This window comes from Cupressus sempervirens, chromosome 8 (genome assembly GCF_028749045.1).
Source record: "Cupressus sempervirens isolate cs-2001-9-10 chromosome 8, ASM2874904v1, whole genome shotgun sequence".
NCBI classification, from domain to species: Eukaryota; Viridiplantae; Streptophyta; class Pinopsida; order Cupressales; family Cupressaceae; genus Cupressus; species Cupressus sempervirens.
Window position 1 is genome coordinate 487407843 of NC_143125.1, and position 20249 is coordinate 487428091.

General features: G+C 37.7%; 1 protein-coding gene across 2 annotated transcripts in view; it reads left to right on the top strand.

Moving 5' to 3' along the window:
- LOC149543329 (uncharacterized) overlaps positions 1-20249 on the top strand; it is a 72151-nt gene that overhangs the window by 30783 nt on the left and 21119 nt on the right. For both annotated transcript variants that reach the window (XM_089798156.1, XM_089798157.1), the window contains exons 5-8: positions 17622-17730; positions 17895-17962; positions 18115-18240; positions 18420-19645. In XM_089798156.1, coding sequence (XP_089654282.1) covers positions 17622-17730; positions 17895-17962; positions 18115-18240; positions 18420-19645 — 1529 coding nt within the window. The remainder of the gene's footprint in view (positions 1-17621; positions 17731-17894; positions 17963-18114; positions 18241-18419; positions 19646-20249) is intronic.

The window sequence follows — 20249 nt, forward strand, 5'->3', positions numbered from 1 at the left end:
TATGTGAACATCTGCTGGCAAAGATTCAATTTGAGCAAAATAGAAGAGGAAAGGACAAAATCATTAGATGGGACCAAATGATAGCTAAATTGAAGCGACAATTCATTCTTGTGGATTATGGCTTGAATTGCTAAAGAAAATGCAAGGTTGAAGCAAGTGGGAAGATCTGTTCAAGAGTATACTAAAGAGTTCTTCCGAGTTCTCATTAGAACCGGCCATGCAGAAGCTGATATGGAGAAAGTTGCTCGTTATCTTAATGGGTTAAGAGCAAGCATTCAGAAGGAGCTGAGTCTGGTTCAAATGACCAGTATTGAGGAGGTGTATCAGTTTGCCCTAAGAGTTGAAGAGAAGCTGAGCAAAAAGTTTGATAACAAGAATAGTGGAAGAGGTCGCGATGGAAGATATGGCAGACGGTCTTATGGAGGCCGAAATAATGATCAAAAGAAAAAGGATGAGGTGAGTAGTAGCAGTCAAAACCAAAGGGGAAGCAATTGCAATTGTTTCCATGATCAGAACAACAAAGATCAGAGAGGAAGAGGGAGAGGGCAAGTATCTGGAAGAGGAGGTTTTCATGGCAAATGCTTTCACCATGGAGAAGAAGGGCATAGAGCATTTGATTGTTCCCAACGCCAAGGAAGGAGAGATCAGAGAACAAAAGGCCAGGCTAGAGTTGCGCATGTTGATGAAGATGCCAAATCATCCCATTCTGAAGGTGCTGAAAGAGAAGTCCTAGTTAATAGGAGAGTCTTGCTAAGTGGTGAGAATGAACTTGATCAAAGGAAGAGTTTGTTTCACACAAGCTGCAAATGTGAGGATAAGTGTTGTAATGTGATCATTGGTGGAGGAAGCACTGACAATCTGGTGTCAGAAAAAGATGGTTACGAAGTTAAACCTCAAGATACAGAAACACCCGCATCCATACCGTATTAACTGGTTGCAGGATGACCACAAGGTCATGGTCAATCAATCAGTAGTGCCTAAAGAAGTTCAAGATTAGAAGCTACCAGGATGAGGTGCTTTGTGATATCATACCTATGGACATATGTCATATGTTGTTGGGGAGGCCGTGGCAGTTTGACAGGCATGCTGTATTGATGGGCGAACAAATACCTACACTCTGACGAAGGATGGAGTAAAACATAAGTTGAAGCCGTTGAAGGAGAAACAAGAAAAGGTATGTAGTGCTTCCAAAATATGTTTTGTTGATGGAAAGGAGTTTCTCCAAGGTATGAAGCATGAGCATATGTGTTTTGTCGTAATCCCAAAAGATGGTAAAGAAGAAGTGGAGGAGGTACCTGCAAAAGTTGCAGATTTGTTGGGAGAGTTTCCTGATATTGTGTCAGATAATGCACCTGATGGATTACCCCCATTGAGGAAGATCAGTCACTAGATAGATTTGATTCCAAGAGTCGGTTTGCCAAACAAGGCAGCGTACATAATGACACTAGCACAAAGTGAAGAGTTGAACAAACAAGTTCATGAGTTGTTGCAAAAGGGGTTGATTCGAGAGAGTCAGAGTCCATGTGTTGTACCAACAATATTAGCACCAAAGAATAATGGAGAATGAAGGACATGCACAAATTCGCGGGCTATCAAAAAGATCACAATCAAGTACAGATTTCCATTGCCAAGGATGGATGATATTATGGACTGTTTGAGTGGAGTTGTGTATTTCACAAATATAGATCTAAAGAGTGGGTACCATCAAATTTGCATCAGAGAAGGAGACAAATGGAAGATTGCGTACAAGACAAGTGAAGGATTGTATGAGTGGTTAGTCATGCCTTTCCAATGCACCGAGCACTTTCATGAGGCTCATGAATGGGGTACTGAAGTAGTTTCTGGGTAAGTTAGTCATTGTTTCCCTAGATGATATATTGATCTTTAGCAAGACATTGGAGGAGCATTTCATACATATTCGTAAGGTGTTTGATAAATTGGGGGAAGAAAAGTTGCTAATAAATCTAAAGAAGTGTAGTTTTGTAAAGGAGTTGGTGTACTTCAGATTTGTAGTATCAGCAAAAGGTTTGAAAATGGACCTTGAGAAAGTGAAGGCTATCCTTGAATAGCCTACTCCAAGGAGTGCGATAGAGGTAAAATCTTTCCATGGATTGACTAGTTTTTACAGAAAGTTTATCAGAGGTTTTAGCAGTATTTGCGGGCCTTTAACTGAAACAATGAGAGGAGATAGGAAATAATTTAAGTAGACTGTAGGAGCAGATAAGAGTTATAATCTATTGAAACAAAAAGTTACAAAACAACCTGTTTTAGCACTTCCTAATTTTAACAAGGTGTTTCAAGTAGACTGCGATGCTAGTACTACCTGAATAGGATCTAGTTTGAGCCAAGTAGGTTGACTTGTTGCTTATTTCAGTGAGAAGTTGAATGATGCCAAAAGAAAACATTTTATTTATGATCATCAAGCTTTGTAATATTTGAATAGTCAAGGAAAATTGAACGAAAGGCATTTGAAGTAGGTTGAGTTTTTGTAGAGTTATACATTTATTTTGAAACACAGGAGTGGGAAGTCCAACAAAGTTGCAAATTCTCTTAGTAGAAGACAAGTTTTGCTGACAGAGATGCAGATTGAGGTGGTTGGGTTCAAGGAACTCAAGAATTTGTCTCTAGAGGATCTTGATTTTGGTGAAGCTTGGAAGGCTTGTACAAACCCTGTTACACTTGACAGAACAAAGTGGCTGGATTTCATAATCCAAGATGGTATGTTGTTCAAACGATGTCAATTGTGCATTCCCATAAGTTCAATGAGAGAGAATCTCATCAAGGAGAAACATAGTGGAGGGTTGGCTGGACACATTGGTAGAGATAAGACCATTGCTTTGGTTGTTGAGAATTATTATTGGCTACAGTTGCAATAGGATGTGAAGAAGTTTGTACAGAATTACAGAGTATGTCAGATGACAAAAGACATGAAGAAGGATATTGGTATGTATTAGCCATTGCCTGTACCAGAGAAGCTATGGGAGGATGTCAGCATGGATTTCGTTCTTGGTTTACAAAGGACACAACGAGGGCATGATTCCATATTTGTGGTGGTTGACAGATTTTCAAAAATGATGCATTCCATTCCTTGTAAGAAGACCAATGATGCTTTTCATGTGGCGAAGTTGTTTTTCGGAGAAGTGGTGAGACTACATGGTTTGCCAAAGATTGTAGTTTCAAATTGAGATACCAAATTTGTTGGGTATTTTTGGCGCACATTGTGGAAGAAATTGAAAACAGATTTGAAGTTCAGTTCATCACATCATCCATAGACTGATGGACAAACCGAAGTTGTGAATCAAAGTTTGGGGAGTTTGTTGAGATGCTTGGTTGGAGATAAACCAAAGGGCTGGGATCTGATTTTACCAAAGGCAGAATTTGCATACAATAATTTTGTCAATAGAAGTACTAGTAAATTACCATTCCAGTTTGTATATGGGAACAATCCCAGAAATGCTTCTGAATTGAGGCAATTGGATAAGGGAGAAATAACTAGTGTTGAAGCAAAAGAATTTGGTGAACATTTGAAGAATATCCATGAGGAGGTGAGGAAACACATTATTAAGATGAATACACAGTATAAAGCTAAGGTAGATTTGAAAAGGTATAAGGAGTTTCAGATTGGAGTTGAAGTCATGGGTCACTTGAGAAAGGAGCGTTTTTCAGTGGGTACATATAATAAGTTGAAAATGAAGAAGTTTGGCTTGTGCAAGATCGTGAAGAGGCACTATTCTGGAAATGCCTATGAAGTGGAGTTGCTTGCTGAATTGAATATTTCACCAGTATTTAACATTTCAGATCTGACAGAGTATTATAAAGGAGGTGATGGAGATGAAGTTGTAGAAGCACAATGGAGTATTCCAACAGCTAGTTCGGTACAAAGCAGATTGAGGAGATATTGGACAACTGTGTTGGCAAAAGTACAAGGAACAAAATTTATGAAGAGTACTTGGTCAAATGGAAAGGGAGGCCAATAGAAGATTCATCATGGCTAGCAAGGGAAGAGGTTAACCTCTTTGGTTTTCCTTTGAACACCTGAGACGTGACGTGGTCACTTCTCAACGTACCCTGGAGAGAGCAATCTTTCTTCACCCAAATTTTTTTTGTTTTTGGTTTCTTGAATAAGGGTTTTCTTAGTGTCGAATTGTTTTTCTGGAGGCTTGCTACTTATTAAGTCAAGTCATACGAGCTCACAGTGTCCTAATTAAAGAGGCAGATGTTCATCTTGGATATATCAACCTACTATTTGAGGCTCAGTGCCATATCATGAGTATTTGTGGATTTATTGCAGATTTTTGGTGTGCAATTTTGTATAAAAACTTCAGGCTCAGCGTTGAAGACCTTAGAGGCCTCAGATGGGCTCTAAAATGGGGTCAACTAGAGCTTGAGGTAGGTAAACCTTGTGGATTAGAAGTTGAGGATTTCAAAAAGTGGTATAATAGCCAATTGGAGCAACGGTTCAAAAGTTATGGCCTTCTGAAGTTGGACCGACCAAAATTTCCAAAATAAGTGTCGAAGGTGTATCAGGTAGACCTTATATGTAATTTTAGAGTTAGTTAGTCTCAAGGGCTAGGGTTTGATGTCTAGAAACTTCTTGGGTGGTGTAAAAATGCCTATTTAAGGAATGCTCATACATTGTTTAGGATAGCTTTGGGTGATAGTTTGTAGCTTTGTGCTGCAAATTATTGCAAGGAAGACGCCCATGTGGGTTTGCATGTTGTATTTTAGAATTCTGTAATTCCACATTTGCAACTATAATAAGAAGCCCATATTTTGCTCTCACCAATTGTTGTTTTGTTGTTTTTGTTACGTGTTTGTGGTATTAAAGGGACCACCCTTCAACACCAATTTATCCCCATGATAATATCGTAAGACCCTAGAGGTGCTACGTACAAATTAATCTTAGTAGAGAAGTTCAGAAAGTCTACCTGACCCTCAAATAGACATTGCTTTACCCTAGTGCTTGTCTAATTTGCATATTCGATAGTCCAAGATTTGCCATAACTTCAACACTCTTACCCAATCTACTCAACAATTTTGGGAGATAAAACATTTTGTTGCACTTGTATCAATTAATATATAGATAGGGCTTCCATAAATCTTACTAAGAGTTTCTATAGGGCCTAGTTGTTGTTCAACTTGAGGTTGTCCTTTGCTTGTAGATGGCCTGCTGCAGAGGTAGTGGGGGTCATGGCTGTTTGTTGGTATTAAACTTATTGGGATATTGGTTAGCGTAATGGTCCCCACCACATGTAAAATGTCCCCTAGGTGGTCCCTTCTTTTCATTTCCTTTGTTGTTGCGGTTATTACTGGAGTTACCCTTAAACTCCTTATCGTTGTTTCCCTTGAATTTTGGTTTGTTAGGCCTGAAGTTCTTAAAACTCTTTTTATGTGGCCGTGTGTCTGGACTATCAGTGTTCTAGCTAGTATTCCTCTTGTTATCTTGAATAGAATCAACCTTTTGATTTTGTGCTCTTGTCAAGTGGCTCTCTCTCGAGCTTCTTCCATTGTTCGTGGAGCAAGGACATCGACAACTCCCTCGATCCTATTTTTTAAGCCCACGGGAACTTATTTTAGCAAACGTGTGAACTTTTCTCAGTACGTGTGTACTATCAAACCCCCTTGCTTGAGATCCTAGAAGTTGAACAATTTCTAATTGTAGAAGGTTTGGGCAGCCATCGATTTTTGAAAATGGAGACGAACTTGTCCCAAGTGATTTAAGTAGTCTTAATGTTGAGCTCTATTTTGGTGTTTCCCCAACAAGTGGTTGCTTTGCTTGAGAGATATTAAATTCCCCATATTGCTTTGGATGTCTTAGAAAAGCTCTTGATTTCAAAATATTGCTCCATTTCAGTTAACCAGGTCTTTGCGTCTTCACTAGACTCGAAGCCTGTGAACCTAGGGGGTTAGATCTTCTTGGGGGTCGTGGTTGTTGGTTGGTATTAAACTTATTGGGATATTGGTTAGCATAATGGTCCCCACCACATGTAAAACATCCCTTAGGTGGTCCCTTCTTTTCATTTCCTTTGTTGTTTCTGTTATTACTGGAGTTACCCTTAAACTCCTTACCATTGTTTCCCTTGAATTTTGGTTTGTTAGGCTTGAAGTTCTTAAAACTCTTTTTATGTGGCCGTGCGTCTGGACTATTAACGTTCAAGCTAGTATTCCTCTTATTATCTTGAATAGAATCAACCTTTTGATTTTGTGCTCTTGTCAAGTGGCTCTCTCGAGAGCTTCCTCCATTGTGCGCGGAGTGAGGACATCGATAACTCCCTCGATCCTATTGTTTAAGCCCACGGGAACTTATTTTAGCAAACGAGTGAACTTTTCTGAATACTTGTGTACTATCAAACCCCCTTGCTTGAGATCCTGGAAGTTGAACAATTTCGAATCGTAGAAGGTTTGGGCCACCATCGGTTTTTGAAAATGGAGACGAACTTGTGCCAAGTGATTTAAGTAGTCTTAATGTTGAGCTCTATTTTGGTGTTTCCCCAACAAGTGGTTGCTTCGCTTGAGAGATGGTAAATTCCCCATATTGCTTTGGATGTCTCAGAAAAGCTCTTGATTTCAAAATATTGCTCCATTTCAGTTAACTAGGTCTCTGCGTCTTCACTAGACTCAAAGCCTGTGAACCTAGGGGGTTTGAGCTTCTAAATATCAGTAAATAAGTCACTGGCTATCTCCTATTTCTTTAACTGTGGCCAAACTCTCCTCTTGGCCTCGCCCAATCTAGGCTGTCATTTCATTCATTCTCTTTTTCATAGTTTCTAATTTTGTTTGTGTATCTCTCAAAACCTAGATCAATAGATCCGAGGAGTTCTTAGGGTGGCCCTGTTGGTCACCTGATTCTCTATAGTGTTTCCGTAGCTGGCCATGGTTTAAGTTTGAGTTTCTTGAAATATAAAATTGTTTCCTAATCAATATCATGCTTGCTTTTGTTTTCAAAAGTAAAATGTATCTGACTGCTTAGAGTGATTTAAGTACAACAAAAGAAAAGAATTGCGAATTTGCTCATTTTTATTGTTTTTGAGATAATTTTGCTTGTTGCAAGCGCAATTACATTATTTACAAAATTTCGTCTTTTGAGGACACAACAAAAAAAAGAAATAGGTTAACATAAATTGGAGACTCTATTCTTGGGTATTTAGTCCATTTTCATCTTTGGGCTTATCTTGCCCTTTACATGGTTTATGATAGATCATAAGAGGATTGTTTTGTCTGGCATTCCATGCCTTAATAAGCTTGTTTCTTGTTGTTGCCTTCTTGGCAGGAATCCCCTTGACCCTCTCTTTCTTGATTCGCTGCAATGCTTGAGCTAAGGTTTTGACATGTTTCTTGCAAGGAGTCATTCGGGTGTACATCTTGCTTCACAATTAAATCTATATTTTCAGTTTTCTTGTTGGTTAAAAGTGTGATGAGCCCAAGGTTCTGATACCATATGTAACATGCTATTTTCCTGTAGCCAATTAATCCATTAATCATATGTAATACCTTTACAATCATAATTGAAGGAAAGGAGTGATAGTTATAACAATTACTCTACACATTCACTAGAAGAGGAAAATACGAGCTTACGTACACTTTATATTTCATATTACTGAAAAATAAAATGACAATTTTAATCTAGGTTCACATGAAATACAGTTAAAACTATCTAATGTAGAGAAATAACATAATTAAATTAGATGACTATATATCTATTAAATGAAAAAGCAGCGACAAGAAAATAAGTACTTGAGAGGATGCTGATAATGTCCCTGTGTTGTGCAAGCCTTGGCATTTGGAAGAGATGAGAAGCATTTTCATTGGCTTAACCTCTCAACCGCAGACCCTTTAGTATCCCCACACAATCTCTACCGAGAAAGGCCCTCCCTACCTTGGACTAAGCACATCTTGGTGAGAGTGTCAGCTGGTCAGCTGATGAGGCTGTGAACACCTTCTATCAACCTATCTTCTAACTGCTCGATCACAACAACATTCACGCCACTAACCTACCTTAGCCAAGGATTTAGGTGGGCAATATATAAGCTTGATCACCCATCGCTCGACTTGACAACAGGAATTAAACAATAGACTACCATGAGATGACTTAGTTATTTATATATGATTATTGTTACTGATTTATGTTTATCATGTAGGAGTATTTCCATTCTTACCCTTCATCTCGACCATGCTGGTCCTCATGTATGAATTCCTTGGTGATTCCATAAGTGGAAATTAGTTATTGATTATTATGCCCAATTCTGGCTATGGCATTATATATGAGAATTATAATTCTTTCCAAATTTATTCAATATCATACATATGTCAGAGGTCAGAGGTATATTGACAATACCCCTGTACAAGCCGATACTCTTTGACAGAGATCAAATAAATTACTCATGCATACTCGAAGTTGGCATTTTCTCATATCAATACAAATAAAATAAAATAAATAAGAAGGTATACACGGGTGAGAATCACTTCCAGTCCTCAATTATTAGTGATATTGTTTCTTCTTTTGATAAACTGAAATTGATTAATCTATTTCATATTTTCGGAAGAAGCACAAGAAAGGCAAACATAAAACATGACCTAAGAATAGCAAGGTTCGAGTTGAGCACAAATCAGAAAACAATCACGGCTGGATATAGGCCAGTAATCCTGTGCATAGAATGGTTACAATAGATTCATCCTGCAATGGATGCTGCCAGTAGAGGCTTCACGATAATAAGCATTGATGGTACTGCAGACTTGAAATGGGAGAAGAGAGTGATTTCCCATAATGATCGTAGAATGTAAAGGCACACCGAATGCATGTTCAGTTACAAAAGAAGTCTGAGCTGGCAAGGTGTTCAACAAAGCCATCGGTTCAAATACGATAAATTATAAGGAACAATTATATGGTCTGATGGAAAAATAATCATGAGCTGGCCACACATGAAATAATAATAATCCAAAGCCAAGTTGAAAGATTAATAATAGCTTCACCCTCTAATGTTTTAATGTAAGGACATCGTCATACTTACCTACAGTCATATGTGTATGTAGACATACATGCATATATTCATAAATCCTAAACATAAATATTTTGTGTATATGTTCAAAATAGGCGTATACATCTTAATTGACTTACACATATATACATATATATGTATGTAGATATATGAGTATATATAGGTATCATGGTGTCAGTATATTAAAACATGCTTTATAGGGCCGAAGTTTCTTAAGTTATAAAGGTCACAAATTTGTTAATGCCTAGGGATTTTCCTTTTGTTAAATTTTAAAATATCACATAATCATTTCCAATTGACAATACCCTTGTACAAGCCGACACTCTTTGACAGAGATCAAATAAATTACTCATGCATACTCGAAGTTGGCATTTTCTCATATCAAATTAAATAAAATAAATAAGAAGAAGGTATACATGGGTGAGAATCACTTCAAGAACTGGATTAGTAATGATATTGTTTCTTCTTTTGATAAACCAAAACTGATTAATCTATTTCATATTCTGGAAGAAGCACAAGAAAGGCAAACATAAAACATGACCTGATTATAGAAGGTTCGAGTCGAGCACAAATCTGAAAACAATCACAGCTAGATATAGGCCAGCAATCTTGTGCAAAGACTGATTTCAATGGCTTTTCCTGCAATGGACTCTGGTAGTCGACAAATTGGCTCACAGCTGACGGAAACAAGTATACGCCAGCTTGGATTAACAGTAACTGTGGAAATTAGAGGCTTCACGATAATAAGTATTGATGGAACTGCAGACTCGAAATGGGAGAAGAGAGTGATTTCCCATCGTGAGCGTAGAATGTAAAGGCACACTGAATGCGTGCTCAGTTACGCAAGAAGTGTGAGGTGGCAAGGTGTTCAACAAAGCCATCCGTTCAAATATGATAAATTATAAGGAACAATTATATGGCCCGATGGAAAAAGAACCATGAAAGGTGGCCACGCATGAAATAATAATAATCAAAAGTCAAGTTGAAAGATTAATAATAGTTTCACCCTCTAATGTTTTAATGTAAGGACATTGTTGTGCTTACCTATACCCATATGTGTATGTACGCATACATGCATATATGTGTAAATCTTAAATATAAATATTTTATGTATATGTTTAGAATAGGCATATACATCTTAATTGACTTACGCATATATACATATATATGTATGAAGATGTATGAGTATATATAGGTATCATGGTGTCATTATATTAAAACATGCTTTACATGACAGAAGGTTCCCAAACTATAAAGGTCACAAATTTGTTAATGCTTAGCAGTTTTCCTTTATTATTTAATAATATATGATAACTGGTTAGCTCATGGCAGTCCAAGGTTTTCTCTTGCTTGCCAAGCCGTCTATCATTAGTCAAGGTAGTTGGATTCCGTACTTGATGGTTCATTAGTGGATTTGGTGCTCCATTCCTAACTCCTGATTTGGCAATACTTCCCCCCTTCATCTCCTGCAAAAGGAAATTCCCAGAATAATAACATATTTCCATGATTTTAAAATATCACATAATCATTTTCAATTTCCATAATATTCATTTCCAATTTCAAGTATAATGATTAACTAACATGTCACATGAAATTCAAGTATAATGATTAACCAACATGTTATATGAAATAATAACAAACAACCAAAAATTCCATTTGACATGATCAAATGTTTCAACAACTTTACCGTACAACGGACTTCACATGAATTCTCAACAACTATGAGATTATTTTAAATTAGGCAAAATTTGGGATGTAACAATAACTTTCAAAAGGTGAAGTGTTGTGATTATTCATAAGGGTTGGGAATCTTCAATAGGGTTGTGACTCTTTGAAAGTGTTGTAATCATGAAGGTTGTGACTCTTCAAATGGTTTATGATTAAGGTTTGTGACTTTTCAAAAGAGGGTCAATTATGAACGGTCACAAATCTTTTTAAAGGCATAAATAATTGACCTTTCCCACACATGGGAAGATATAAAGGAGGAGGATGATCAAATGAAAGGGGCGAAACAAGGATAGAGGAGATCTAGTGCAGTTTTAGAGCAAAAGTATAAGGAGGGATCTGAAATAAGACTTGAGAGGGAAGAAACATGGGAAGATATAAAGGAGAAGAAAGATCAAATGAAAGGGGCAAAACAAGGATAGAGAAGATCTAGTGCAGTTTTAGAACAAAAGTATAAGGAGGGATCTGAAATAAGACTTGAGAAGGAAGAAGAAAATAAGAAGGGGATATGCAGATCTTAAATGTGATATGTGTTGATTTGAAAAGTAGTAAAGCCAGATTTGATTACTGAGAGAGGTGAACAGTGAATAAGAAGTGAAGGGGAAGTAATTGTTTTCAAACAGATGTATCTTTTCGTAACCAAAGGGTTTGACCCTTTTATAAGGGCATTAACAAATGAAAGTATGGGACTCCCTACACTCGAAGGAGATATTAAGGAGGAGAATGTTCCATTTGAGTATGAAATCAAAAAAGGAGAGAACTAGGAGAATATATTATTTTGAAACGCAACAATGAAAAGTAGTATTAATACCTCGCAAAATAGGTAAGTCCTGCGGTGGAATGGACCATGCTACATCATACAAAGGCAAGGGATAAGTCTTGCGGTGGAATGGGCCATGCTGCATCATACGCAAGAGTCTTGCGGTGGAATGGGGTTGAGCTACATTATACAAAGGCAAGGAAATGAGGCCTGCAATGGAATGGGCCATGCTACATCATATAAAGGCAAGGGTGCTGTGGTGGAATGGGCATGAGTTGCATCATACAAAGGCATTCTTTGTGAAGGATAGTCCATATAGATTAATTGTTGTGAGAATCCATAACTATATAGACAGATTATATTACACTAACAATATAGTCAGTTTGCATATACTTATTTCTTATTTGGTGATTGCAAGTCCTAAATCAGGGTTTAGCTTGTTAAAGGGCATTATAAATGGTGAAGTTATATCTCTAACCATCTTAAAATTCTTATTTTAATGGAATTTGTGATTCTAGATTAAAAATTAGGGCAATTCCAAAAAGGGGACGTTACAACGGATAACCATTCAGCCTACCTTATTTGAATGACCGGAGAATCCCTGGCCAAAATTATGATTGATAAAAGAGTTCTAGAAAATTGAACTATTAAAGAGCATGTTACAGCCTTCTAAGTCAGCATTAGGTATTGCACATAGAGGTATGAAATGCAGCAGTTTCACTTTGACTTTTGAAAACATGGTTTATTCCATTCTCATTAGAGATGGGTTCTTGTGAACCACTACTTCTGAAACCTGGGTCAATTTGTTTGATTCAAGACTACACAGTTGAATCCTGATAGCAATATCACAATTTGATTTACTGTGGAAAATTCTCTCCTACTTATCAATTGATGAGCTCAAGGGGCTTTATAATGAATGGTACAAATTCTGTTCTTCATGGGAAAACAGCAGGTCAACCATTTCTACTTACAGTAAGGATTTTTGTAATAACCACCCTAATTTTTTGTTTCGAATTCTTGCCAACATAAAGCTTCAACATAAACAAAGCAATAAATGATAAATGGGTATTAATTTAACAATGCCGATTACAATATCTGGGCAATACAATGACATTTACTTCAAGCTCAACACCAGCTTGCTGGATTAAAGCATTAACATTGAAATACATTAAAGCAACTTAGAACAGATAGGGAACATTGCAGGCCCATTAGAGCAGAAATAGAAGTTTCAGGACTTTTATGTCACTCTTATAGGGAAAATCTATCACTTTAAGCCTTTAGGAACTCATCTATGTCTAGTCAAACCTCTAAAACAAAAACAAATAGAAGGGAATGTGCCAAGCACTGTCAAAGCTGCCTTCAAATTCACCCACCTCCACATAACTGTTTTCAGGTCTCAAATATAACCCACAGCAGGTGATAGCACTTCAAACACTCATCAACAATGACATACAACATTACCCTAGAGCCCCAGTGACCCTAGTCACCAATCAATAGGGATGTTAACATACAGCAAGACTGATATAAATTTTCAGTCTATTCTGTCACTGAACCAACAATGGAAACAGGGGCGATAGCCTTACAAAATTCAGAACTTTGCCAAAAACTGTGAATAAGTGCCAAAACTTGAAAAATCAATTACCATAGACAAGGTATCCTCCAAAAAGAATGAATAAGTTCCTAAAACAAATTGCCCCAACTTGAAACCCTCACACCAAAGTAACGAGACTCGGACCCGGGCCTGACTCTGCAAGGGTAACTCGACTCGTGTCTCGGCTTGGACTCGCCGGTGACTTGGAAAAGTGACAAAACCCTTGACATTTAGAGATTTTTAAGGATTTAAAGAACATTCCATGCACCCATTATTGAATAAAGCTGAAAGACACAATAACATGATGAAATAGAAGGTAATTTGGTCACATACATAAACATACACTGATTACATTGATAAGTACAAAGGTAAATACTAAATTGTAGTTGAAGGAATAGCAAAAATAGATATATAAAATCCATGAAACCCATCAAAATGTATATCAAATCCTTGAAATCCATGACATCAATAGTCATCATCAAATGTTCCAAACATGCGTTAAGATAGACAAAAAGTTAAAACAAGTCTATAGCTATGATCCTAGTCCTCATGCTCGTCCTCACCCTCAGCCTCAGAATAATCTATAATGTGCCTCCTAGTAAAGTGTCAAAGGTAGGTGTTGGATGACTGATTAGCCATAGCCTCTGCCTGTGAGGTGCCACTAGGATCAGCTGTAGCTCTCTGCTCCTCTGCTGTCATTAAAATGAAACTAGCAAATTTTTTGTTTATTTGGCGTTCAGATTTGCTCAGCCGTGGCCGGGTCAGGAGAGTCATGTAAGTCTCTCAAGGTGACCTGCTGAGCCAGGGTTACGGGTCATTTTGATCTGGCTAGAGCAACCCGACTCGGTTAACTAGAAGGCGGCCCGACTCATGGTGAGTCTCGTTACTCTGCCCACACCATGACTACCAGGAGCCTGTTTGGTTGGCATAAACATTGGTGCTGCTTCCGATACCGCCAAAACTGCTCAAAACTCTCTGAAACAGCCACTGAGGAGCAATGAAAGGCTGGTGCCTGATAACAGAAATGGAAAATCAATACTAAAATCCACTCATTATACAAACAAACCCTTGTACGGAAGCAATGAAGTAAGAGATGGCTGCAGAATAGGCAGAAAAGCGACCCAGCAAACCTGTACTACCAGCAAGGCATTTCTCCAATTGCCTAAAACAGAGAAATAGCAACAGTTCTGCAAGCAGCACTGTTAAAGGACAAACCAAAACCAATCTGAAAGAAGGTGAATCATACCCAAGAAATTTACAGTTGAAAACACTAGGAAAATCTTCATTTTTGGAACCCCAATATATAACTCTGAAAATCAGTGGTGATCCCTGAGTAGAACCATTCTAGACCATCTAGATTGTCCAATGCTTATCAAATCCAAAAATAGTGATCCAATGAGGGTTTTTTGTTTCTCACAAGTTTGAAGGAAGAAGACACACGTTCAATCTAGCAACCTTTTTCTGTGTACTCTTCAACATGCAAATTTGAGCCCAAACATTCTTTAATAGCTCTGGAAGGAAAATATAGGCCCATTTGAAATTTGAAATTATTCATTTCCCACCAAAAACACATTTCAAATTAACGAAGTAATTGTGTAAGCTCCCTTTCCCTAGCTGTGCACTTGAGGGGCCATAAAGTGACTATCTAAAAACATAAATAAGCGATAAAATAACGCTAAACATTCAAACTTAAATGCATATTTAAATACTCTCATCTGAGTTGCAGAAAACACTGCCAAGGCATCAAAAACCAAATTACTGTGCCCTTAAAGAAGTTTGGAGAACATTTCGAGAGTTTGAAAATGCTTCAGAAAGTGTATGTGCAATTTATAATGTTATCTGGGCTCAAAGTCATCAACAGAAACTAAGAAAGACTGAACCTCTGCACTGCAAGAAGGTAGTTCTCCCCAGCCCTCTTGAAACTTACTGGAAAACTCAGAAACTGGGCAAAACTCGCAGAACAATCTTGCTAAAAGTGGGGAATTACAATTTTTGTAAAAATACGCATTATAGAATGGGTGAATCTGGAACACTTGCTAACTGATGTCTTATGAAATGTGCTAAGGATTATGAGTAACTTGAGCCAAGACAGAAACGGGAGTTAATCAGATGGGACCAAAGTAAATGCTACTGGAGAATGATCAAATGTTCACATGCAAGCCTTTGATGCTAGAATTGTATAGCATACCAGATATTTATGGATTGTTAATGAACAAGGAATCATAAAGAACTTCAAATAGTTAAATTCCTGTTGAATTTTCTCGCATTTAGTTGCCATGGAAGAGTGGCGAATTGAATTCTTACTGGCAGAGAGTGTGCAATGAAACATTTGATCACTGAACAAATGCAACTAATAAATTTGTCAATGTGCGAGAACAGATTTCGCAGTACATGTTTTGAGAATTAGAGAAGCATCAAGTGATGAGAATGAACAAAGGCAACCAACTGCAAAGAAGAAGAAGAAGACAATGGTGACAACCTATGTTGACAGAGTGAAGGCCTAAGTGGAAAGAAGGATTCCATTTTGACGCTGTCTTAATTGACCCGAAAGGGAAGCCATATTGTGCAGGGTTACGATCACCATTTCTCTGCACCAATAATATTGTCTAATATGTAGATTAGTCTTGGATATGCGATCTGCAATCTGGCACCAAGGTGAGAATTTTATGAGTCTTTGGTGAATGAGTTTATAATAAGACAAGTGAGTATTACTGTTGGTGCAATTGTACGTTTTTGAGTAAGTTTGCTTGAATAGTTTGGGATCCAGTTGAATATTCCCACTTTTAAATATTAATAATGAGATAATGCCTTAATTGACTCTAATTGCCTTAATATGTAGCTGTGATGCTTTTCTTGGCTTTCACTACATTTGAAAAGGTTTCAATAGAGATGGCTTCAATTCTATGTGTGTCATGTAGTGTGAACAATTCGGTATTTTTTATTACAAATCTTTTATTTTGGAATCAATGGTAAAAGATCAAGTTATAAATGAAAACAACACATGGAATCTCAGTTGCTAATTTGGATTCGGGGACAGATTCGGGTTTGGGGTTTGGGTTCGTGAGTAAATATATGTGCATTATATATACAAAAAATTAAGAGAAACCCGTGGGTCCTCCTGGGTTCGTCGTGGGTTCGCTACAGGTCTGGGCAGGGTCCACCTGGGTGGACCCACATTCCAAAACGTGGACCCTACCTGGACCCACAGCGAACCCGGACCCACACGAACCCGGATTCAGATCCAGGCAGCTGGGTCCGAACCTGGTAACTAAGCATTGAATCCATTTGGTATGAAGAGGAAGGTACAGTCAACCTGAAAACCAACAAGATTCAAAAAGGTTTGGTATCTTTGAAAAAACTCTTTGATTTACATGGAAGAGTAAGCATTAGAATGAAAATTTTGAGAAGATGCCCAAAATAATAAAAATCAACTAATTTGGGATTTGAGATAACATTGTGTGGAACCATGTAATAGATTAATATTGTAATTAGATCCACTATAATGTTCCATGGGCAATGAATTTCTAAATGATTATTGAAGGACTCTTTAAAGCAAAACTGAACAGTAAATTAAATGATATGGACACTCTTAATGACGATGGGGTGGATCGTCCTTGGTCAGTCATAGCTTGCAGAACAGAATGCAGGTCCCAATCTGTGAGGGAGAAAAAAATTGTTGCCATCTGTGCAGTTTGGTGCTTCTTATTCATCTGGTCAGAGCTTTCTTGTATGATTTGTTATCAGATGGCTTCCCATCCAATGCCAGAGGTGTTATTAGATTCATGTTGGTCCATTGGGAAAGCCATTGAAGCAGCAGAGGACTTCAAAAATATGGAGAGTGATAATATTGAAAGGAGAAGAGGCTGTCTGAACACTTGGCAAAGGAAGTCAATGCACTTGGAGACCCGGTGCTAGATAGTTATGCTATTAAAATTCATACCAGAGTTTTCTAAAATTCGCAGCATAGAAAACAAATCGAAAGGCTATCTTACTGAAACTGATGCCCTTTCCAAATTTCAAAACAAACCCTTGAAATTGCTGTTCCCAGAAGCAGCTAAAAAAAGAGAAATGTAGACTCCTCTTGAGGCAATAGAGAACTACAATGAACATGCCCAACTTAGTAGTCCACAGAGAACAGAGCCCTAATACTGAGAAGCCCAGCACATTGTTGTCACTGTTATAACTTTTGTGCTAATGGTAATAAAGATATATAAACGGTTGATGGCTTAATTGCTAAAGACTCCCTTTTTATGTGTGAGAAAATCTATGGTGACTCACGCAGATTTGACTTTCCTTGGATTTATAATATAAGGCTTAAAAATAAAGATTTTTTCTTGAAAAGTATAAATTTTCTTAGTTGTATCCTCTGGTTATTCATCAAGAAGTAGGGTAATGGTCATATAGTTCTTGCTGAATGATTTTCTTTGCATTATTGTATTCTTCGGGAAATTTTTGTTTTAAGTGGGCACTGTTGATTTTTGACCTTGCCTAGGGTAAGACCTCTCAAGTTTTTGGTTTGAATCTGTCTTTGGTTTGGAAGTGATTGCAGGTTCGTTTTCATCCATTTCGTCAGGAAATTCTTGCAAGTGGAAGTTTGGATCATCAAGTACGCCTTTGGGATGCAAATACAGCAGAATGCATTGGTTCACGTGACTTCAGTAATATAATGCGTCTATGGATTCATGTTGAGTTTTGTAATTTACTTTATTAGATTAGGTTTTACTGACATAGTGCAAGTTAGTATTTGCTACTTCAAAACTCTCATGACTTGCAGTGTTGAAAATATTGCAGTAAATAATTGGTAAATTCTGTTGTGTTGTAGATCGCCCAATTGCCTCCATTGCATTTCATGCTCATGGGGATTTACTAGCTGTTGCTTCTGGTCACAAGGTAATAGAAATAGGCATTGAATTTGTATTTCTGTAAACAAAGGCTGTCTTCAAAATCAGTAGAACATGGACTTTACTTGTATTCTTTATTTTGTTTGACTGAACTGAGTTGAGCATTGTAGTTGGATACTTACGTTTTTAACAATTCACCAGTTATATATTTGGCGTCATAGTGCAAAAGGAGATGCATCTGTACCAATGATTGTACTTCGTACTCGTCGGTCTCTACGTGCTGTGCATTTTCATCCTCATGCTGCACCAATTTTGTTAACTGCTGAGGTGTTGAAACTTGTCTCTTCTAATGTAATTTGTTATTTGAAGAAATCAATCTTGCGATAGAGTTGATAATGAAAACAGAAGGAAAATAAAGGAAGTCTGCTCAGTAATTTGGTTACAAGGAAATAATGGATCGAATCATTTAGTTTACATTTAACTAAATCTGGCTTTTTAGCTTGCAGGTTAATGATCTTGATGCTCCTGATTCTCCAATGACACTGGCTACATCTCATGGATACGTACGATACCCCCCACCTGATGTATTCTTCACACCTGTCAATATTGGCAGAGATTCTTCAAATCCCATTTCTACTCCTAGTTTAGGACCCTTGATGCCATTTCCTCGCCTTCTGTGGCCTCATGCCACTATAGGCTCAAATAACATGACTCTTTCACAATCTGATGGCTTGCGGGTTGATTCTAATGCAAGAGATTCTGAAGCTGAAAACACAGAAACATTACAATTGGTGAGAGAACTAGATTTGCAAGCAAGGGGTACTCCTATGGAAGTTCCAGAAAATGCGAATACTTCTACTTTTACTGGGGAATTGCTTTCCGAATCGCTAAATCCTGGCAGAGGTTCTGAGAACATGACTAATAGTAGGCAGCATAATGAGCCAGAAAACACTGTCTATGAGTCTGGGGTTGACATGTTGTTGAGAGCTGCAGAAAGGCATATGACGGATTATCAAAGGGATTCTGTCAGTATTTCAGATGTGTCTAATCAAACTGGAACTTTAAACAGAGCTGAGCCTGGACATGAAGAACTTGGTGAAAGCTCAATTTCCAGGTCACCTTCAAGCCAGGAAGGTCAAATGATAAGATCAAGTTCAATTCTCTGGCCCTTAAATATTTCTCAAAATGTTAATGTTCAGCTTCTTTTAGGGGGTCGGCAACTTAATCAGTTTCTTCCTCTTGGAGATCAGCCTGGTTGGGAGTTCTCTTTCCTGCAGGGGTGGGTGATGGGTCAGACACAAGCTGGTTTACATCCAGTCCTACCTACAAGTGGCCCTACACACATGCAAGCTATTCCATCCGATGTTCGTATCACTGTTGCAAATCAGTTACAACAGAATGCTTCAGTGTCATTGGCATCAGCTACACTGGCTGCTAGTATGCCCACAGACAGAATTCATGGAAGGTCTGCTGGGCGTCATCGATCACGTTCCCGATTACACTCTCAGGCAAGTAGTGGGTTGGGTTTGCATCTTGGAACTGAAAGTGCACAACCAATTTTGAGTACCGCTGAAGCTGCAGCTGCACATGAAGCTTTTGCTGCTACTGCTGCAGCTGCCGAGCTACCATGCACTGTTAAGTTAAGAATATGGCCATATGATATTAAGAACCCCTGTGCATCGCTTGATTCAAAGACATGCCGCTTGATCATACCACATGCAGTTTTATGCAGGTATTCTATCAATTCACTTCACTGCGTTTCAGTTGCTGAGAATTTTAAGTTATAATGGATAAATTTGTGATGTTAGCTATGAAGGCATTATTGGCTTTTAAATAATTGTGCAATGTCTATGCAATATGAAGCTATAAATACTTGGAAACAAGTGCTGTGCAACCATACCATATTATTGTAGAGCTGAACATCATAACATTTCCATATCCTGCATTGAATTTTCTTGTTATGTTTGATATGATTCAAACCATTTAGAAATCCCTTATTGTGCTTTTTGCAACACTGGCTGGTCTTATTATATATTAAAAAATGAATTTGTTTTCCATGTCTGTATTATGTTATGCAAATTTTTCTTTATACCGAGACTTTGAAATTAACTTTTGTAGTCAGCATATTTGATAACTTTTTCACCTAAGAAGGATGCTTCAGATGTTTATTTCTGCATTTCACAGTTTATAATATCAAAGCAAAAAATACTTGGATGCAAGGCCAACCCCTGTCTGATTTTTCTCTCCTGCTGATGAGCTACTCCTTTGAGTGCTAAACTAGTCCTATCACTTTGCAAATTGACCTTGTCTTTACATGGAATTATCTTGTAAAATGC